At 41.6% G+C, this 21,415-nt stretch overlaps 1 protein-coding gene across 2 annotated transcripts in view; it reads left to right on the forward strand.

Moving 5' to 3' along the window:
- The window catches only part of LOC138598552 (glutamate receptor 3), an 89,908-nt gene that overhangs the window by 20,031 nt on the left and 48,462 nt on the right, over positions 1-21,415 (forward strand). For both annotated transcript variants that reach the window (XM_069670349.1, XM_069670350.1), the window contains exon 3: positions 4,908-5,147. In XM_069670349.1, the coding sequence (XP_069526450.1) occupies positions 4,908-5,147 (240 nt within the window). The remainder of the gene's footprint in view (positions 1-4,907; positions 5,148-21,415) is intronic.

Here is a 21,415-nt window from a genome sequence, read left to right on the forward strand (position 1 = left end):
TAACATCCCTGTAGCACAGCCAAGTGTCCTGATTATAGAAGGGAATGAGGGCGGCACACTGTGTGTGTTTGACCAGTGAACTGGAGATGGGATGCATGGTTCCCTGCAGCAGGATGGAGGAGGAGGAGGAGGAGGAGGAGGGGGAGGAGGCACGGTTAGCTGCAGAGGAAGAAAAAAAAAAAGGAAAAAATGAGATTGGAGAGGAAGAAAAGAAAAGGGGCAGAAGAGAGAGAATTATCTTTGTGTTGTTTACCACTCAGTCCTCATGCAGCCTCCTTTAATGACTCTGCGTGTATGCACATGGCTGGCTGAGGACTTGTGAGTAAATTAGCATTATTGCAATTCAAGGTGACACTCAGAGAATCATTGAATTATATTAACTGATGTGTTGTTTCTGCAGAGTTGGAGACACACTCAGCCTTATTTCCACCTTCAGCAAGACATTTATTTCATCTTTATTTAATTACCGGGAGAGATGAGGCCGAGGCATTCCTCCAAGACCCGTCTGTACCGTGTGCACCTTTTTTTTTTTAAAGTCCAGTCCAGCACCAATCTGTGCTCCACTGATGGAGCAGGATGATATTATGGGGGAAACAATATGAGAGGGGAAAAGGAGAGGCACTCAGGTGAAGAGAGATACCGCCACGCTTGAGGAGGATGTATGCTTAGGGGGATGACCAGATGGCTGAGGAGGAAGACAGGCAACAAAAGGAGAGGTCAAATATAGAGATGAGGATACAGGAAAGGATGGGAGAAAAGAGAGAGCGAATGAAGTGTAGGAATAAATACATATATAGCGTACGGATATATGAGAGTACGAGGAACCTTTCAGAACGTTTAAGCTTGGTTCTCGAAAAGTCTGTTAAGTCACTAACTATCAACGAATGATGTAACACAATAATGATTGAGCCTATGGCCCACTGATGAAAGCCTTTGCATTTGCAGTATTACAGACTGGCTGTCTGTGGCGACATTGGTGGAAAAAATCACAAGCGGCGCCCAGTTAGTGACATGTTTTCCATCAGCCAGCAGTGGTTGGTCTGCCAGAGAGGGTAGGCGGAGCTAAGCGGCTGCTTTTCCGGTCTCTGCAAGTGTTGCGAGTAAACAGTAATCTACTATGGCTGAACTAACAAAGAAAAGATCGATGACTACAGATACAACTTCAAAAATAAGTGACAATCCAAAGAAAAGGAACAAATTCTACGCTCAGATGAAGGCGAACAGTCTAAAAAGGAAAGCGACCGTTAGCGAGGAAAATCAAGAGTTACAATCTTATCTATCTTAGTTATCTGGGATGTATGCGCCAAATAGAACGAAACTAAGAACTTTGAGATTATATCTTTAAAGACCATTAAATAATATGAAATTCAACGCAAAAAGTTGATAAATTAAAGGTCAAATTCAAACTCTAAACAGCAAGGGACTCAATACGTTCCACCTGATTACGGTTTTGTTTGCTATTTGCAGTATTTAAACTTGCCAGTGAATATACTCTGCTCATTTGTTCCGCTGTCTTGCCTTGACTGATAGAATTAGACTTATTAAAACGTTAATAGAAATTTACATGCACCTCAATTTAGCGAGATAGAAGAAAAAATGATTAACAAGAAAGTTACAAAAATGTGATTTAAAGAAGTACACAATGGCTCATTCCTCATTCATCTCGACTGTCTGTTACAGGAGATGACACTCCTTTGTTTTCCTCCATTAGCACTGTGTTGAGAAGCAAATTGTTTAATGCAACTTTCTCAAAGCACTTTGTAAAACTGAAGTGTGTACTGTCTGTTGTTCATCCTGGAGATGGAGGAGTCATTTTTACAGATGAGATGACGCATTTGCTTAATCAGTCAACAACAGCCCCGCTAGCTCCACCTGGAGATTTACTCTCACCTCCTACCTCCTTTGTATGAACACCTTCAGAACCTCCACATGCAGAGTGGCTTGTTAGCCTCTGACCATGGAAACGGGCCAATAGTGATTAAGAGTGAGAAAACAAGAGGTTTCTGCACCGCACAGTGTATGGCGCTGCATTGAAAATCAATACCACTGCTTCTATTAACTGTATGTAGTGTTACGCTAACTGTGGTAGGCATGCATGTGGCTGTGAGTGCATGTTTTAAAAAGCCACGTGGAGGAATAATTGTGTGCAGTTTGTGTGTCTGAGGGCAGATCCGGTGCAGTGAGACAGGCCGGTTCATGCCCCCAAAACACAGCAGGTCAGTCTTTAGCTCATGGGATCCTTGCTACACGCAAACTTTTCCACTGCAATAAGCTGGCGACCCTGAAAAGGCTGCAGCAAAGAGACATTGTATCACTAAAGGGGGCAAGACGAACATTCAACAGGGAGGGGGGAGGGAGACGAGGCTCTGTGAACATAGCTGTTATTGAAGCTCGGGCTTGCTCAAAGCTAAACCTAATAAGCAGAGGACAGCTGAGCGGAGAGAAAGAGGCTGCCAGATCTGCTCCCCCAGGACAGGTTCTGTGTCAGTACTGGCCCAAATTAAGAGAGAGTGCAGAGAAAACTGGGCCTCGATGAGGGCTGGAACTCCTACTGGCTCCCATTCAGTGTGGGAGATTGCACCACTCACCCTGCAGCACTTAGCCACAATACTGCTGTCCATCTGTTGATTCACTTATCAGGAAGCAGTGTGTGTGTGTGTGTGTGTGCGCACGCACAATTTCTGCATCCGTGCATGTGGCCTTGCTTTTCTGTGTTTGTGTGTGTGTGTGTGTGTGTGTTTGTTGCAGGGAATGGATGCTTCCACCTTGGGAGAGGTGTCTGTACTCGGACAGATAGGGAGGGAATAGAATTAAAAAGGATGAAGCAAATCCCACCAGTGACTAGATCTCTCATTCACACGGCAATTGTGCTTAAGAGGCGAGTGCGTGAGCTCTGTCATGTCGTCCTCGAGAGTGGGAGAAAGGTTTGCATGGACTGTGGCATCGGGTTTCACAAAGACAGACAAATTCCTGAGGGCAGAAAGAAATGGTTATTGTGTGTGCGATTAAATCTCACACTGGATAAGGATGAAGGAATGAAATACTGTGATATTGTTGCAAAGAATGCTCAGTCCTTATTAAAAGCAGTATTTAAACAAGCTATGTGTGCTACATCCCACCAATTGAATGAATATCCATCAGCCAATCAGAAACAAGTATTAGCATAGCCGTTACATAAGATAGTATGGGACCTTCCCTCCTGTCATCCAAGCATTGTGCTGGAATATTCAGAGTATTTACGGATGTTAAGAATGCTTGATTACCCAGCGGGAACACTTGAGAGTCAATCAGAATAAGTGAGCAGCCATTCATGATAGGGTAGGAAAGGCAAAACACATCTGTAGCTCCCAATGTTAGTTTACACATTAATGGCTTGTGACTGAAGGGAAGCCGTTCCTGCCTGACAATTTGTGCTGTCCCACTAGAGAGCGTGATGAATACACAAATAAATGGAGACGGGTTTTTTTTTTTTTTTGTGTCTCTCAAAATCTGTCATCTGATGCACACTCTGATAAAAATAAATGCCTGTATTGCTGGGAAGTTCATTCCCAAATGTGGTTGTTGCAGATTTGTAAGAATGAAAAACTTCTTTTGATTGTGTAACTGTTCATTTTGTTTTACCTAAAATCCCCCAACAGTTTCTCCGCAGCTTCTCGACAGGTTGTTTTTTCCTGGACTTTCTGGTTCAGTCTTGTGTATGAATTAAAACTCATTATGTACGTCTAACACATACTTTTTTGTTTATATTACGGCCTCATTAGATCTAATTTGTCACCCAAATGATGCAAAGACACCGAGTTTGTCGCTGGGACTGGCATCACGGCTTCCACAAAAACAAACATTTTCAGTTTAAAGTCATTTAAACGGGTAGAAAGAGTTTTTTCAGCTCTTTTCGTAGGAGGCATCAGCAGCGGTGACAGGCAGCGGTGGCGTTCACAGCTGCTGTTGAATGCTGCACTCAGTCCAGTGAGCCGAGCGATAACTGGTGGGAGCTCCTGGTGAGAGCTTGAGACCTTCAGTGAACGCTGTGACGTTTCTATTCTTTAGCTGCCACTTTCCTACCAACACTAGCACACAAGGGAGCTTTTGCAATGCAGGCCACCATAACCAGATGCGCTTATATTCTGCTGCGATGCTTGCTGTCATTTTGTGTTATGAGCATCAACATGCTTTTGTTGTCGTTGCATGTTGATGTAAGTGTTGATAAATGGGTTTTCATATTCGGATCAAAAGGGATGTTCATCATTTCTTAATATGTTCTGGCCAGTCTAGGTATTTTGAATTGCACCTCCCCAAAGATAAGGGTCTCGAAATAGAGTAGCATTAAAGGCTCAGCTAAAACCCTAAAAAAAACTACTGGATCCTACACTTCCCATAATGCCAGTTAATAATGTCTTTCATCAGATCCTTCTGCCTTTTAAGTACCCACTTCTTTAGAACTCCAAGGCACTGCGAGAGACAGGATTTCTATTAGAACTGTGCAGACTCAAAACACAAGCTGAGACAACCCTGATGACTTAGGGTTACTTTTTGAGAAGGTGATATACAGGCTAGCATCACTCCTAATGACAAGTAAACTGAACTGCCCCTTTAATTTTGAGGTATGCAACGCCCCTAACAATTAATAATCTATACTTTTCTATTGCTATTATACATATTTTGAATGATTATTCATATATCCTTTAGAATATTCAGAACTTGTGTACAGTAAATGCTTCGTCACCTGCACAGGGGGGCATTTAAGGTCACATGAACCCTTGTCAGGTCATTAGTGGTGGGTCAACCAGCCTGATCGATGTTTCACTTACTGAAGTGATGATACATGCTTCTGTGAATGTAAGCACACCTATTCTGCCGAATAATGTTTCTAACACTCGTGTCCTCTTGCCCTCTGCTCCTCTCTGCAGTTTGCTCCCAGTTCTCCCGCGGAGTGTACGCCATCTTCGGATTCTACGACAAGAAGTCCATGAACACCTTGACCTCGTTCTGCGGCGCTCTTCACACCTCCTTTGTCACACCCAGTTACCCCACAGATAATGAGGTGCAGTTTGTCATCCAGATGCGGCCCGCCCTCCGCGGCGCCGTCCTCAGCCTGCTCTCTCACTACAAGTGGCAGAAGTTTGTCTACCTCTACGACACAGAGAGAGGTAGGTGACAGCGCGGGCCTTGAGTCAGGGCTTAAAGCTTGAATTACAGCGAGGAACCACAGGAAATGTTACAGTAACTCAGAATAGAAGCAGCACACCAGGGTTAGCAGAGGATAGATTTACTTGGTAATACTTTCTGAAAGCCCTGTAAAAGCTTGAACTGTTAACACTGCACTATTTAATACAGTAGTTTGGTGTTATGTAAATGTGAAATATATTCACTAGCAGCTCATAATACTTGTAAAAACACATTAGACTTTTAGAAACAGCGTTTCTTATGAGCTATAACCTCTGGATTCGCGCAGCAGTTGGCTGGTTGGTGTCAGTTAATCTTCTGTTTAATCATGTTGTTGATATTGGCTCGTCTTTCATCTGAAATGAGGTATGTCACAGCTGCTGCTAAAATGTTTTCTACAGGAATCAGAGTCTCTGCCTGCCTGTGGGGGCTGCTTATTGTGTTGCATCAATGAGGGTTTTTGTGTAGCTCCCAGATTGCATTGCATTGTTGACAATAGCGCACAGTGTGTATGACGACCTGTCAACAAGGCGAAGTGTTCATTTCTGGCTGTTCTAATGCCAAATGAGAAAATGAGCTCATTATCTCTCGATAGAATAATGATCCCCCTACTCCTACAGAAACTTCAATTTGTTCAAACGGCACCTGGGCAGGAGGGAAGGATGTGTTCAGGATGTGACAGACAAAGACACAATATGTCTTCCTCTGTGTGCCAAAAAGGGTGGCTACATATTCCTGCTGAACTGTACACAGCAGCTTGGAATCGCTTTGTTTATCTGCCTATTATAGAAAGGTCCCGACCTCCAGATATGCTCAAAGCATTGGATCTCTGCAGTGTGCTCTCTGCTCTCTGCATGGCTCTTTTTTCTGGTCCAGCCTCACGCCTCAGTGTCTTACAGTGCCTCAGTGAGGCAGAATTTGAAGTGTGCTAGAGCGCAGAGTCCTCTGTCTTTGGTTTTCCAGGCCTTAAAGGGTCCAGAGCTGAGGGCCTTAATCCTCCACACAGCCTGCAGATAATGCGTGGTTAATTAGGGTCACTCTGACTGGAACACTCATGGTATCTTCCCTGCGGATGCTAGCAACCCACACGTCCTTCAGAACGACCAGTACTGCCCAGCTACCGGTCCCCATCCCTCTGCTTCTCCTCCTCTGTCTGACAAGTGAGACTGTCTGGGGCACAGTTGGACACATAGCGGAGGAGGGGAAAAAAGCCTTAAACACAAAAACAGAAGAGGTGTTAGATAGAGAAAGAGTGATGACAAATAGATGTATACTTTAAAGAGAGAAGAGGGGGACAGAGGGCAACAGAGGGAGGGAAAGTGAGGAGGAGGAAACCAAACACCGATTCAGAGCGGCAATTAAGGCAACAGCAGGCGCGTGTGATTTACACCCTGTTACCTGTGTACAGACAATTCCCTGTGTACAGTACATCCCCGTGCCAAGGCCCATGCCAAGCCACTTTTACCTCTTTCCTCACTGCCAGTGGTGTAAGACGATCCCTTATTAGTGGGAGGACATTGGCCCCAGGAGGGGATTAAAGTCGTTTATTGATGCACTCCATCCAGCACTTTGGGGGGCTTTGACACTTGGCTCATCAAGCAGACAGATGTGTCAGAGAGCCTCTACCTCCGCTTATCAGGTAGTGCAGCTCCCCTGGCAATACGTACACTGACTGCAGGGTAAAGCAGGAGGAGTGACAAGGGAAAATAGTCTTCAAGGGTACATGTTTTTTTTTACCCTCTGGCTGTGAAGCAAAAAAAAAATTGACTCACAACTTTCCTTTGTATTATTTTGTGTTATTTGCTTATTTAACTGCAAAAAACGAACGTTCAAGCTCAAGAAACCCTTTACTAATCCCACCTATCACAATTAAAATGTGTGTATTCAACTGGATGCCACATAAAAGTGAATATTGTTAGAACATTTACAATTGAATAATTATTGTTTAGGATTTTTGCATTTGTACTACTGAGAAATTCTCACCTTCTCCTCAATTTACCCATTCATTTTAGCTAATTGGCGTTTCCGCAGTTCATCCAATACTTTTAACCAAGTATTTAACAATTTATTTATTTTTTGTTATTATTTTAAGTATTCCAATACTTTTGGCTGTTACAACTGTCTATTCAATACTATTAGCTAACTGTAACAACTGTCTATCCAATACTTTTAGCTAACTGTTACAACTTACTATCCAATACTTTTAGCTAACAACTGTCTATCCAAGACTTTTAGCTAACTGTAACAACTGTCTATCCAAGACTTTTAGCTAACTGTTACAACTGTCTATCCAAGACTTTTAGCTAACTGTTACAACTGTCTATCCAATACTTTTAGCTAACTGTTACAACTGTCTATCCAATACTTTTAGCTAACTGTAACAACTGTCTATCCAAGACTTTTAGCTAACTGTTACAACTGTCTATCCAAGACTTTTAGCTAACTGTAACAACTGTCTATCCAAGACTTTTAGCTAACTGTTACAACTGTCTATCCAAGACTTTTAGCTAACAACTGTCTATCCAATACTTTTAGCTAACAACTGTCTATCCAATACTTTTAGCTAACTGTTACAACTGTCTATCCAATACTTTTAGCTAACTGTAACAACTGTCTATCCAAGACTTTTAGCTAACTGTTACAACTGTCTATCTAATACTTTTAGCTAACAACTGTCTATCCAATACTTTTAGCTAACTGTTACAACTGTCTATCCAATACTTTTAGCTAACTGTAACAACTGTCTATCCAAGACTTTTAGCTAACTGTTACAACTTACTATCCAATACTTTTAGCTAACAACTGTCTATCCAATACTTTTAGCTAACTGTTACAACTGTCTATCCAATACTTTTAGCTAACTGTAACAACTGTCTATCCAAGACTTTTAGCTAACTGTTACAACTGCATTTCTAATTCTTCTAGATAACTTTTAATTATTGTATCTAACGGTTCAAATTGTCTAACCAATACCTTTAGCTAACTGTTTCAACTGTCTATCCAATACTCTTAGCTAGTATTTAACCATTACTTCTAGTCAACTGTTTCAACTCTATAATCATTATTTCTAGCAAATTATTTTGGCTGCTTATTACTCAAATTTATCAAACAATTTCAATAATTCATCCATGACATTTAGCTTACTATTCCAACTGTTTCTCATTTATTTTAATAACTAACTATTTATACCATCTATCCATTGCTAACTGGTTTTTATGCAATCTTAACATATAAGGTGTTATTTTGGGGAGCAGGATACTGTGCAGTTAATCGTAGCTAGCTATTAGCTTACTTGTTATTCTGACATTAAATCTACTAAAGATTAGCATCACACCAATTCACCAATATTTTGGGTTTTTTATTTTCCTCCAAACATAAATATATAGCTGTATATTTCTTTTACCAATTGAGTTACTCAACAGTCTTTCCATGGACCCTCTTGCAACTGCAAACAAAGAATACCCTGGGGAACAACTACCACTGCTTGGGGATCACTCATCTATTAAATTCTTTGTTCACTCTCAGTGACGCTGCTTTGGTCACCCAGTTGAAAGTCAATGAAGGATCACTGTCTTGCAGTCCAATGTGTTATTGCTCTACAGTGATTTCTTGAGCTTGCATTGTCTAAAAAATGTAGCTGACATGTCGAGAAAACCTGCTTAAACGTACATAATCTTTACCCCAATATATAGCAAAAACCTTAACAATACATCCCTGTGAGCAGCTACTTCTGGTAGGTTTCTACTTTTTGCTGAGATAAGCCGTAAATGAACAAAAAAAGCACCTGTTGCTATATTTTTGTAGCAATATTTCCTTGAGTGCCTTTTCGCCTTGCGATTTGTGTTTGATAAAAGCATTTATCATACCACAATACTAGAAGCAACTTTGCAATTATTTTCCAAACTCTCCAATTAGGGAGAGAAAACACAGCATATTCACTGGCTGGGTTCCACAAAGAGGTTTTATTCAGTCAATAGAAAAGATTAATTACAACCACACTATTCATTTGGCTCTGTTATTGGCTGGCAAAAAAAATGCTTTTAAGCCTTAGTGCTGTGCTTTCAGTCAGAGAGCAATGGTCCATATGCTTCTGGCTCAGATGTATTGGAGGGAAATGGAGGTAAATTTGTTCCCTAAATGCCAATATCAGACATCTGAAAGAAGACGGTATGATGGAGGAACTGCACTGAAAGCAAATGCAGACTCCAAATTAATGTAATGTAATGTAATATATTGACAGGGTATGCATGCGTGAGTAGACGTGTGTGTAGAGAGATCAAAGATCCAAACAAATCTTGAACCAATTATTATTTTAAATCACCACCAAACAACTCAATGCTCATTCTTCAACCAATACTATTTTTTTCATCCTTTAGGTTTGCGTCAGTAGATGTATTTCCCCTTAAAAATCTCCAGCTGTGTAGGGTGAAGGTAGATGGATCTTGGCCTTTTTGTTCAGGCGGTCAGGTATGGGCAGATAATTGCCAGGTCTGTGCAGCAGAGACAGATGATTACAGGCTTTATTGTCTCTCCCAGGCACAATCAACCCTGATTCAGCAATCTCACCTCTACTTGATTTATGAGTCGCTCTTTCTCTCCCTCTCTTTCTCACATCCCTGTATACGTCCTCCCTATATGGTTTAAGCTTTCTTTGATATCCCTTCTTCCTGAGTGTCAACATTTAAGCCAGCAGCCGCTGTCATTGAACACCAGACACAATTCTCCCTTTATTAAGTGCTGCAAAGTGGTCACAGAAAGATGAATTATGCTAATAACTACAGGTGCTTTGTTAGCATGTACAATATGCAGGTTTACAGTTAAAATAGTGACACATTAACCCCTGACAATCATCCTATTTTTTTTCAGAGAAGTAGACAGAAGTAGGCCTCTCATCTCTACTCATACGTTTAATTTGCCAGCTGAAATGACAGCCGATTATTTAGCTGTAGCTAGCTAGCTAATTAAGCTAACATAAGCTATATGACTTTGACATTTCTTTGGCTGACTTTTTGATATTTACATACAATTATGTGAATGGTTGCTGCATACGTGCTATTCTACTGAAAGCTAAAGCTAACATGTCTCAGGTAAAAGGTTAGCATCCCTAGCAGCTGATGTAGATGACAAGGAAATAAGACGGCATCTTGCATTGCAGTGTAGAGCTAGTTAAAATAAATTGTTCTTAAATTGTCCAGTTTATCTGCTTATGTGACACACACGTCCGTGTTTTCACATTCAAAGTGAAGAGAAAAGCCTAAGGATGAGAGTGTGTTAGGCAAACACTCTGCTATATGAGGTAACATTAGGGTTGCTTGATTGTAATTCCCCAGATCCAATTAAGATTTGGATTAAGCCGCTAATGTTATGCTAAACTGCGATAGCATCCTTTTCACTCTGTGGGTGAGTAACACATAGTGGATATTTGATTTTTGAATGGTTATATTTCACCTTTGTACGTTGGAATAAGTAATGTGCTCCTTGCTCATCTTGTTTTTTTGGTTTTGGAAAAGCTATAAAGAGACACCAGCATCCAAACACATTAAATCGGCTCTAAATCTAAAGCTTGTCAAGCCTGCTGTGCCTAGTTACAGTTGCTAAGCTATGATTGAACAATTGCTGCTTGGGGGAGGGGTTTAGCAAAGGGTCACTTGTGTGTCATTCCTATTCCCTGTCATTTTATTTTGGAGACATTCCCGTGAACCCTGAACTGAGCAGAAAGACACAAAAATAAAACAATCTGAACAAGGATATAAATATGACTGATTGAGTCCTCTGACAGCGTAAGAGCACTTATATTATACATTGACATTTTGTGAATACCAATCAGCAGAGAGCAAAGCCAGTGACATTTTGTGGTAAGACCTGGAGCAGCCAATTCTTTTTTCCATGATGGTGTGAGACCCTGGATCTCAACCTGCCTTACAACATCCCATATCGCCCCACCAACGTGCTGATGATATATTAAGAACAATGGCAGCCTCCTGTTGTCCCTTTCCATCATTTCCTTCACCGATCAATATTCTGAATGGGATATGGTTTGGTGGGAAATGATCCAACACGTATCTGCAGCACAGAAAGCACACAGCTATTTACTTTTATCATTCAACCGCTGACAGTTTAAAGTTCAGCTGAAATAGTGGCTGATGTCAAAGTCTCATTACAGCACCAGGAAGTCGAATGTTCTTTGAGTAAAAATCTGCCAGGTGGAAGCTGTTTTCCAGCATTCAGTCTGAGAATGCCTCCAGGGCATTTGTTTCATTCACTCAGTCAATATTTGCAATGACCCCAACTGCAGCACAGCCAATTCAGCAGACTTATCTGTAACAATAAGGCACATGTACAGTATTGATCATTAGAGGCTGCTGCGGCATGTGTAACCACAAAGAAAAGAGCGGATAATGAAACATGCAAATATGTGCTAATTCTGACCTACTGTATGCAGGCATTTATAAAATATTTATTTCAGTCAATTGTCTGCCGCCTTTATTGTTAAAATGTCGATATTGGGTTCAAATGCAGAAGAAAAATGGGAAATCTCATAAGAAAGAGCTCAAAGTTTTACTTTAAACGGGAAGAAAGTGAAGGAAAACAAACCTGTCCTCCAGAGAAATAGATCAACTTCCTAAAAGAAAGTTACTGGCTCATTCATTATCACTGAGGCAGCTGTCGCCCAGAAAACAGTCTGAGACTAAACCTAAATCAAACAAGCTCATTTGAGCTTCTCGCGCATTATAAGCATGATAACTTCTGTTGTTTTTAAATGCAAATAAATTGATGAACGGAAAAAGGAAAAAATGCCATAATGCAGAAATATAGCTCCGTTCTTTCCGCAGTCAAATATTCGAGTGCAGTAGTTCAAGCTAACACTACTCATTTGAAATATGCCCAGAAGCTACTCAATCACCTTAGATATAATCAGGAAATAAAGTCATAATAAATATGTCAAGTAACAATCTCAAAGATTTTCATTGAAATAAATGTCTGTTAAGTCACTATCTATCGCCGACTGAGGTGACACAATGGTGATTGCGCCTATGATGAAAGCCTTTGCATTTGCATTATATCGTATTTTTATGGACTGGGTGTCTGTGGCGACATTCACAGATAAAATCACGAGCGGCGCCCAGTTAGTGACGCGTTTTCCATCAGCCAGCAGTGGTTGGTCTGCCAGAGAGGGTAGGCGGAGCTAAGCAGCTGCACTTCCGGTTTCTGTAAGCATTGCAAGTAAACAGTAATTTACTATGGCTGAACAAACAAAGAAAAGATCGATGACTACAGATACAACTTCAACAATAAGTGAAAGAGTTAGAACCACGACAAAGGGAGCCAGCTGCAGACGTCTGGTTAAATTGGGACGAGTGCTCTCATGACTTCCGATTATCGCCAGTGGGAGGTGCTGAAGAGCACAAAAATTTAAATCTGAGATTGTATCTTTAATACACATATTAACCCTATTTAAATAAGGCTGTTGGTGCACCAGGTTTAGCTCAGCTGCTAAAATGCACTTCCCATATACAGAGGCCCAGTCCTCAATGCTGCCGTCCTGGGTTTGATACCCACCCTCTGCCCTTTCCCGCATGTCATCCCCACTCTCTCTCCCAATGTTTCTGACACTATCCACTGTCCTCTCTCTGTTAATAAAGGCATAAAAGGCAAAATACATCTAAAAAAAACAAACATGTTTTGTTATTTTACATTCAAGAGGAACAACCTGAAGAGGATAAGTGGTACAGAAAATGGATGGATGGAGAAACAAATGAATTGTGAGCTTTTCCAAGCAGATAGCCACTTAGAGAACGAAAGAAACAATATTTCCCTGTTGTCTGCTGAGGGCCTGTTTCCTCCGTCAGAAGATGTTGACTGTCTCTGACAAAAATGACTGAGTGGAACCAGAGTGACGCTGACAGAGGACATGTACACACTGCTGACATGCTGCTTGTGTGATGCGTGTTTGTGTTGTGCAGCATTTGTGCCGCATGAGATAACAGTGAAGCCAATGTCTCAAACTGTAGGATTGATTTAGGGCTTTGAGCACGCTCAGAACAAGAGATGCAGAATCCTTTGCTAGTATTGTAAAGGGTTAATGTGCAACTAACGTGGATTTCACATTCAGACTTTACAGATTTTATTTCATTTTCAATTAGTAAGTTATTGAATATATAATGGCTGCTAATTCCAGTGGATGTGTGGCACAATTATTTGCAACTCATCTCGAATGTGAATAATCATCCATCAGATTGATAATATTGTCGCTACATCAATCAAAGACCACTTGGCTCCGTATTAAACACCATCAACCGACCACAGCCTCTGTTGATCAGCTGTTACACAGGCAGACAAGATAACTCCGGCCTGGCACAATTGGCAGCGCGATGTGCCAGCAGGGCCAATAGGCCTGTGAATGGGAGGATTGGATGACCGCACATAGTTAGCCTCGTTTCTTCTAAATCCTGCCAAGCTACTGTAGATGGAAACATAGAAAGACAGATATGAAGGGAGGAGGGGGGGCTGGGGGGGCAATCAGGCTGCGTCAGATACACTGTTATAAGAGTGAACCTTGCTCCCTATTCTTCAGCAATCCCTCTAATTGGCCATCCAGAGACAGTTGCCTTTGTTCGCTAAAAGAGTCAAATAATTAATGCCTCCCGCTGCTCTCCTGCATGCCTTTGATGGCAAAACCAAGTCTGTCCTTTGGTTTGATTGGAGTTGTTTGGCATTGCTCTTACTGTTGTAAACAACAGAACAAATCAAGAGATGTGATACACAACCAAATGCACTAAGGGTAGTCCAAACTCCTGTGATTAAACACATGAAGACAGGCATGAAATGGCTCTGGCTTTCTTCTTCCACAGACCCACTCAGGAAGAAGTGTGCTGACATGTTTTCATGTGCGGCGTCTCTGTCGTTTTTATCTTTCAACCATCATTACTCTGCAGCTGTCAGACAAAGGAACGCAATATTTTTCTATGTGACACTAAAAACCATCAGCTGCTTTTTTTTGCTTTCAATTTGTTAGACAAGTCATTTTTATGCCATTCTGACACATTTCACACACATAATGTTCTAGTCAAGTGCAATATTGTCACCCACGATTGTTGATTTATTCTCCGTGCGCACAATGTGAGATAATAAGTGTGAATGCCGGCTCCCCGCTGCAGCCATGTCTATATCATAGACTGCAGCTTGTTCCCTTGGCTCCGTGGGCTCATCACAGCCAATATAATGGCACGTCGGCTGCACCCAGCTGAGAGTTTACACGCACACACATATGCCTCTTGTGCTTTAGTGGCCCTCTCCTTCACGCCGGCTTCATAACAACTAAATTATGCATGCATCGGGAGAGTAAATCAGCTCGGACACGCTGACAAGAAAGGGCACATCAGAGAAGCCGTAAAATGCACAGGAAAAAATAATATTAAAGAAATATGGACGAAGCTATGCATCAGTGGCATTTTCTCTCCTTTTATTTTGCACACATAAACTGGTATCAGTGGCAAAGTGACATCCCAATATACAAACCTGCACAGGCACCCGCTGTAATTCAGTAACCCCTTGAAAACCACAAGTCAAGCACCTGCGCCTTTAAAAAAAGTGATACGAGAGCCATCGTCTGTCACAATAAGCACACAATAAACCTCTATGCTCTCGCTTAGTGTCCTCTTTTAAGTGAACCTGGAATAAAGCCATTTCACCACCTACCCACTGCAGCTTCAGCAGCCATGAAATTACTGCTGGGAGCTTTTTTCTTTTTTCATTATAACAGAATGTCCTGGCCTTTGCTTCAAGCAGCCATTCGAGAGGTTGATTGTTTTGATGTTACAGCATGTCACAGGGCAAATTTGTTTGCAGAAACAACAAATAAAATGTATATGTCATTTTCAAGAGTAACCACAAGGGTAAAATAATATTTTTGCCTTGTTTTTTTTGTCATGAAAAGCGATTCTCTCTTTTTTTTCTTCCGCTGATCATCCAAAGCTGCCCTGAGAGTTTTGTGCAGCACTTGATCAATCCCTTCAAAAGCACACACACAGCTCTGTGTGTTCGTGAGAGCACATGCCCGTCCATGTATATGCGCTGATATTTCACAGTGCGCAGTGTGAGCGAGGGAGAGACCGGGCAACAAAGACAGACGGGGAGAGATGGAGAAGCTCTGAAATGTCTGTGGGTGGATTTTCACAGTGAAAAAGCGCCACTCTCCTCCCTCCTGCGTGTGTGCACTTGTAAAGATACAGACAGCATGCTGCTTCTGTTTGATTTGACATGCGCTGTCTTTTTGATTAGGACAACACTTGGCAGTGAAACTGTTTTGGTTATAGGCCTGCAACGCCACATCAAAGCCTGGGCTACACACTTTTGGGCTACTTTGGCATTCGTTTCCTGCTGAAGTCGACGTCTCAACCAGCGAGGTAAAGCCTTCTTTTCCCCTGGGCAGGGACGAGCGGAGGAGCTCATACTGTAGCTCCGGCTGATTTAACACCAGCTATAACATTTTTCTTCCTCTAAATTACTGAAGTTGAATGGAGCTGTTTTTGAGTCCATCTTTTCTTCCTTGTTTTATTGTCAGGAGTTAAACACTTTCCTCAAAGGCACCTCAATTACCACAGCTGCAGAGAGATTCTTATCCCGCTCCTTATCAACCACCATACTTTCTCTGCACTTTGCCTGTTTGTTGCTTTTGTATACCAATTTGCAAATGCAGTTAGTCTGGAACATCTCAGTTTGTTTTCAATTTCTAAGGGGTGTTATCAGCGGGAGCAGACCAAAATGCCTCTCGACGCTACAACCAATGAGAGCCATGAAGTAGCGGTAGGCTGCTAGGCTAGGTTGCTAGTTTAATATGCTGCTCCTATGGCTTCCTGTTTAATATTACAGACAGACATTTGACATGACATGATTGGGTATATACGTGACTTGAACTGCAGTCCAGTTTGTTTAATACTGATGTGATAGCGGATTCAGAATGTTTCACATCATATGAATTTCCCTCAACTCACTTATACCTGCCCCATTTTTGATTGAACAGTTGTGATTGGCCTGACCTCAATCAGGTCGGATGGAAATCTGTCTAAACTTCAAGGGTGGCGGACGCATCTGCCACAGAAAATAACACATAAGCCAACAGATTTGTCTGGTTTTCAGAGTTTGCAAGTGAAAGTCGGGAGCACAGGTCATCTAATTGCAGCAAACCACAGCCTGTTTTATACAAATTGTGGGCCTTTGCCAGATGACTAATGAGTGGAAAAGCCTTCTTCCTCTCCCAGCCCAAGACTTTGATCTCCCCTGCACAAACACTGAGCGATCCTCAGAGCCCTGTGAGCATACTTTAGCCCACAGGCAAACACTCACCAGGCCCTAAATACTGTAAGTATTTATTTAGGCTTCCTCAAAAGACAATAGAGACGAAGCATCTCTGGGAATATTTGTGAATTAGAACATACATAGAGATGCGGATAATGAAGAGTGAGAGCCTGACAGCTTAGAAACGCTGAGGATGCTCTCGGCTGTAATTTTATGTCCGCCCTCTTTGTAGTGGCTGTTTTGTCATGCTCCAAGATCCCAGGCTTCTCAGTTTGCTGGGATTTACAGTACCGACGCATGCTTAAGGAAGTTCAATCAAAGTTTCTTGTACATTTACCCAGTGAAGTCAGAAGTCCAGGAAGCTGGGAAATGTTACATTTTAGTCCATTCTGACCTGATGTCCTATTCCATATTACACACTATAACATGATAAAGTGAAAAGTTTGGTTCGATATAAGTTTGCAGACTTAAAGTTCTTAACTAGTACCATCCATCCATTAATTATCCTGTTCATGGTCGCGGGGGGGCTGGAGCCTATCCCAGCTGTCATTGGGCGAGAGGCCCTGGACTGATCGCCGGTCTATCAGAGGGCAGACACATAGAGACAAACAACCTTACACACTCACATTCACACCTACGGGTAATTAAGAGTCGGCAATTATTCTAATGGGCGTGTCTTTGGACTGTGGGAGGAAGCTGGGTACCAGGAGAGAACCCATGCACGAGGAGAACATACAAACTCCACACAGAAAGGCACGCAAACCGGGATTCAAACCAGGAACCTTCTAGCTGCGAGGCAACAGCGCTAACCACTGCACCACCGCGCAGCCCTTACTTGTACCACCTTTTCCTAAATCTTCATACACATTTGCACAACTGCTCACAGCTCTATTACTACACACTAAATATGTCCTTAACTGACGTTTACACCCTCATCTTAACTCTGTTTGATACATGTACTAACAAGCATCCAATATACCAGGATAACCTTTGAAACATGCACACGTTTTAATTATGCACTACTTGGCAGTTTGCTTACTGCAGTGTTAAAGGGTTGGTTTGCAGGTGCAAAAAGATTTGTTTAATAATATGACCTGTGCTCCTGACTTTCACTTGCAAACTCTGAAAAGCAGACAAATCTGTGAGCTTATGTTTTATTTTCTGTGGCAGATACTGTACATCTGCTCCACCTGAAGTTTAGATAGATTTCCATCCGACCTTATTGAGGTCAGGCCAATCACAGCAGTGAGTTGAATTTTTATAATTTCAGAGATGGATATAAAAAACATATCTACATGGGACAATAAAACTAAGTAAGTGATATAAATGACTAGATATAAATTGTAGTGTAGTAGTTTTTGTAGTTCGGGTGAACTGACGCTTCAAGGAAATATTTTCAATAGCAACAAAGGGCAGCAAGCGAATCCCCTCGATATCAGCAAAGTTCACTTTAGGTCTTTCTCTGCGGGTGTTCAGTCCTAAACTTGGTATCATCCAAACCCCACAATTATAAGTGAAGCCATTATCTCTGTGGTTTCAATCCAGTTGCTTCTGATGCCCTCTCAGATTCTGGACAGTGTTCAGCAGGGCGTTTCGGGCCGGCCACAGACCCTCATTTACCAGAGGATTGGCGTGTTAGAGAGGAGAGTAGCCACATTTACTCTTGGCTCAACGATCATCTCTTCTTTTCCATGAGGGTGCTTCAGATTCTGATCCTGCAGAAATGAGTTCAGTTTGTGTTTTTTGTGCCATTTGTTGCTTTTAGATGGCAGAGTCAGTTGTTTGTGGTGCCCTTTATTTACAGAGAACTAAAGAGAAGTTTATGGTGACTTATATACTTATATTTCTTTGATTACATTAGTAGATTAGACTTGAAGTGTTGTGGATTAGTGTAATACCAAAAATGATTCACTGTAATGATACAGTGTTACACAGGCAAGCGGTGCAGTTGTGGCTCTAAAGCTGACAGTCAGTTGCGGATAATACCGAGGTGTACGCATCCAGATATTTGCAATATGGTCTCTCTGATTTGCCTCGTTAGCTCGGATCAGCTGTGAGATATGAGAGGGCAAGTGAGGAAGAGAGAGAGAGAGAGAGAGAGAGAGAGAGAGAGAGAGAGAGAGAGAGAGAGAGGCCTGTGACACTCTGCACCGTACCCTAATGAGAGGCAGGGAACCAAAGGAGCTGGGCAATGAGATTAGATGCAACTCAATTCAATTACTGCTGAGCCGCCACGGGTGACGCTTCAAAACTCATCCTGTTAAGATCCGGTTCACAGACGAAGAAGCGGACCGCAGCTCTCACTCAGCCGCTGTATGCTGCGCTGCCACAACATCTCATTCGCAACAGCTCTGATTTATAAGCACACAGAGCGTCATTAGACTCCGCCGGGATTTTGATAGCAGACTCTGCAATGTTCTGATACAGATTTAAAGGAAAATGCAGAAATAATTGAGTTTTCAGCCATCGCAGCTGTTTATACACTGCTCAGAGGATAACACAGTTTGTGTTTGAGATTAAGGAGAAACTTAACAGCCCGTTTCAGCTTCAAAACACCACTCAAAAAATGCATTAAGATACTGCCACCCACACTCGCAGCCCTGCCCTCGCCGTTACCCCACAGGCACAGAGCTCCCTCTGACCGCTCAACTTTCTGTGATAGTTTCGCCAGTGTGCAGTTACATCACACTTCCTTCCTGGAAGTATTAGCACTGCCTACTTCAATTGTAGTCTCAAAAACTGAAGCTTTAATTATACTTCTGTAAAGACACTAGGTAACATGTCTTCAGTTAAAACACAGAGAAGGATGTTTTGGTCATTTGGCTCCAAAGAAAAAAAGACATCTTTTTCTAATCAGTGTTGATTTCATTAACAAAAATTTGGACGACGAATGTTCGGCTGTTTTTTGACGAGACATTCCGAGACATTGACAAAAGTCTGACAAAACGTTTGTTTTGTGTTCGTTAACGAGATGAGACGGGACTAAAATGTTCGTGGTGGGCTGTCAGACGTTCAAAATCCATGATATTTTAAAGCCTCAAGCACCAGTTAGGAATAACGGGTATCACGAAGATGGTTATAAACTTCTTTAACCCAGGCTTTCTGCTACCGGCTTTGTGTGCGCTCACAGAAAAAGGGGCGTTTTACGCGTCATTTGACGCCTCCTCCACACAAAAAGGAGCGTTCACCGGCTGCCTGCTTCAGTTAGACTGTAAAATTGAGTGATGAAAAAGTTAGAACCAAGCATGAAAAAGTGATCCAGTCTCCTGAGATGCTGTGTCTTTATTGTTCTTTTACTGTATGGATGATCTGCTGAAATTTAAAGTATTAATTTTACCTGAAGAAAACAGGTAAAAACCAGACAATGTGGGGCTTTTTATTGACTTAAACTGGACTCAGGTTTTTGTCGACTAAAACTGTAAAGGGTAAAAATGACAAAATTGTGACTAAAACTAACAATCATTTTCATCTTAAGCCTAAGACTAAATCTAAAATAGCTGCAAAAATTAACACTGATTCTAATCAAGTATAAAAGAAACCTCTGTGCACATTAAGCTACGTTCAGTCCATTCATGTTCAAGCCTGCATTTTATGCTCAGGTGCCATCTTCCGTCGGCTCTCACAGGAACCTGAGATCAACTTTGTTCAACTTTGAACTCAATCTTGGCAGTGTTTGACACAAGAAACACTGTTTTGGAAATGGAATAGTCTTTATATTTCTCTGCGATATTACACCACCAGACTATTACCTGCAGTATTTCTCTCGTGCACTGTATACAGTTTGTGAGGGTGGCAATGACCACGATGCTGCCTTGTATTTGTGTGCACTGAGGAGTACAACTCGCAGTATATTGTTTTGCTCTACAGGGCAGCAGCACTTAATTTTCTGAGGAACAGAGAAAACACTTTTGCAATAAACAAAATAGACTGGAAAGAGAACAAACTAATAGTATAATAAAGTATCTACACTTAAAAGAAACTAACTCAAGTTAGTGCATTGAGAGATAAGGTAGTCTATAAATAATAAGCAACACACTGTTCCCCTGTGCTATTTATCTCCTGTTGCTTCACTTACTTGAAACGAATTAAAGGTTTTATTTAAAATGCAAACAGTATGTTAGTGGATAGCAGGATACTCTTAAGACTGTGCTAAAGAATATTTTTTTAATTAATAAGGAAGATGACAATAATAATGTGTTAATCTTTCCTGCTTCAGCGTCCCGACCGTAGTCAGAGAGCACAGGGGAGACTTATCATTCTGCTCCAGGGCCGAAGCTGTAGCTAGCTTTGGGGCTAACTCCCGTCACTTAAACACGCCAGCAGCAAGAAGCTAGCAAGACACGGGAACCTAGCTTGAGTCATGAGGAGTCGTAGGCTTTATTACACACAGCCTTAACTGTACAGTACGTCTGTTATTTCTTACAGCTACTGTCAACACTTTTCTCCCGTTCACTCACGCAACTCATGCGCATACTCACTTCCTGTCTCCACCCACACTCACACACTGAGATCTGACAATAAAAAGGCATTAAAGGCATGATCCGTAACAATTCCACATTTAAGTTTCTAAAAAATGACTGGCCCTATGTTACATATTTTGCCAGGATGCACACCAACATTGTCTCAAATGTTTCTAACAATGTTTAAACACAATGTATAACATATTTTTATTCAAGGTAACAGTGCCTTTCATTTGGTTGCCTGTCTTCAGAGTGGGGAGAAAGAACATAGCAAACTTGTTGTGTTAGCTAACACAACTTGCTGACATTTTATTTGAGTAAAAAAACACAACTTAATCAAACATGACCAAACGTAACCTGGAAAAAATTTAATTAGTTTGTCCCTGAACAAGATTTCTACCTGAGTCGCATCACAAAGATTTGTATTAGCAGTTGTGGTATATTATAAATGAGGACTTCAATTCCCATGATCCCATGCTACTTCACTTTAGTTT

Source organism: Semicossyphus pulcher, unplaced genomic scaffold, assembly GCF_022749685.1.
Source record: "Semicossyphus pulcher isolate SPU_LCO1_2020_fin unplaced genomic scaffold, fSemPul1.0.p SCAF_2, whole genome shotgun sequence".
Classification (NCBI taxonomy): Eukaryota; Metazoa; Chordata; class Actinopteri; order Labriformes; family Labridae; genus Semicossyphus; species Semicossyphus pulcher.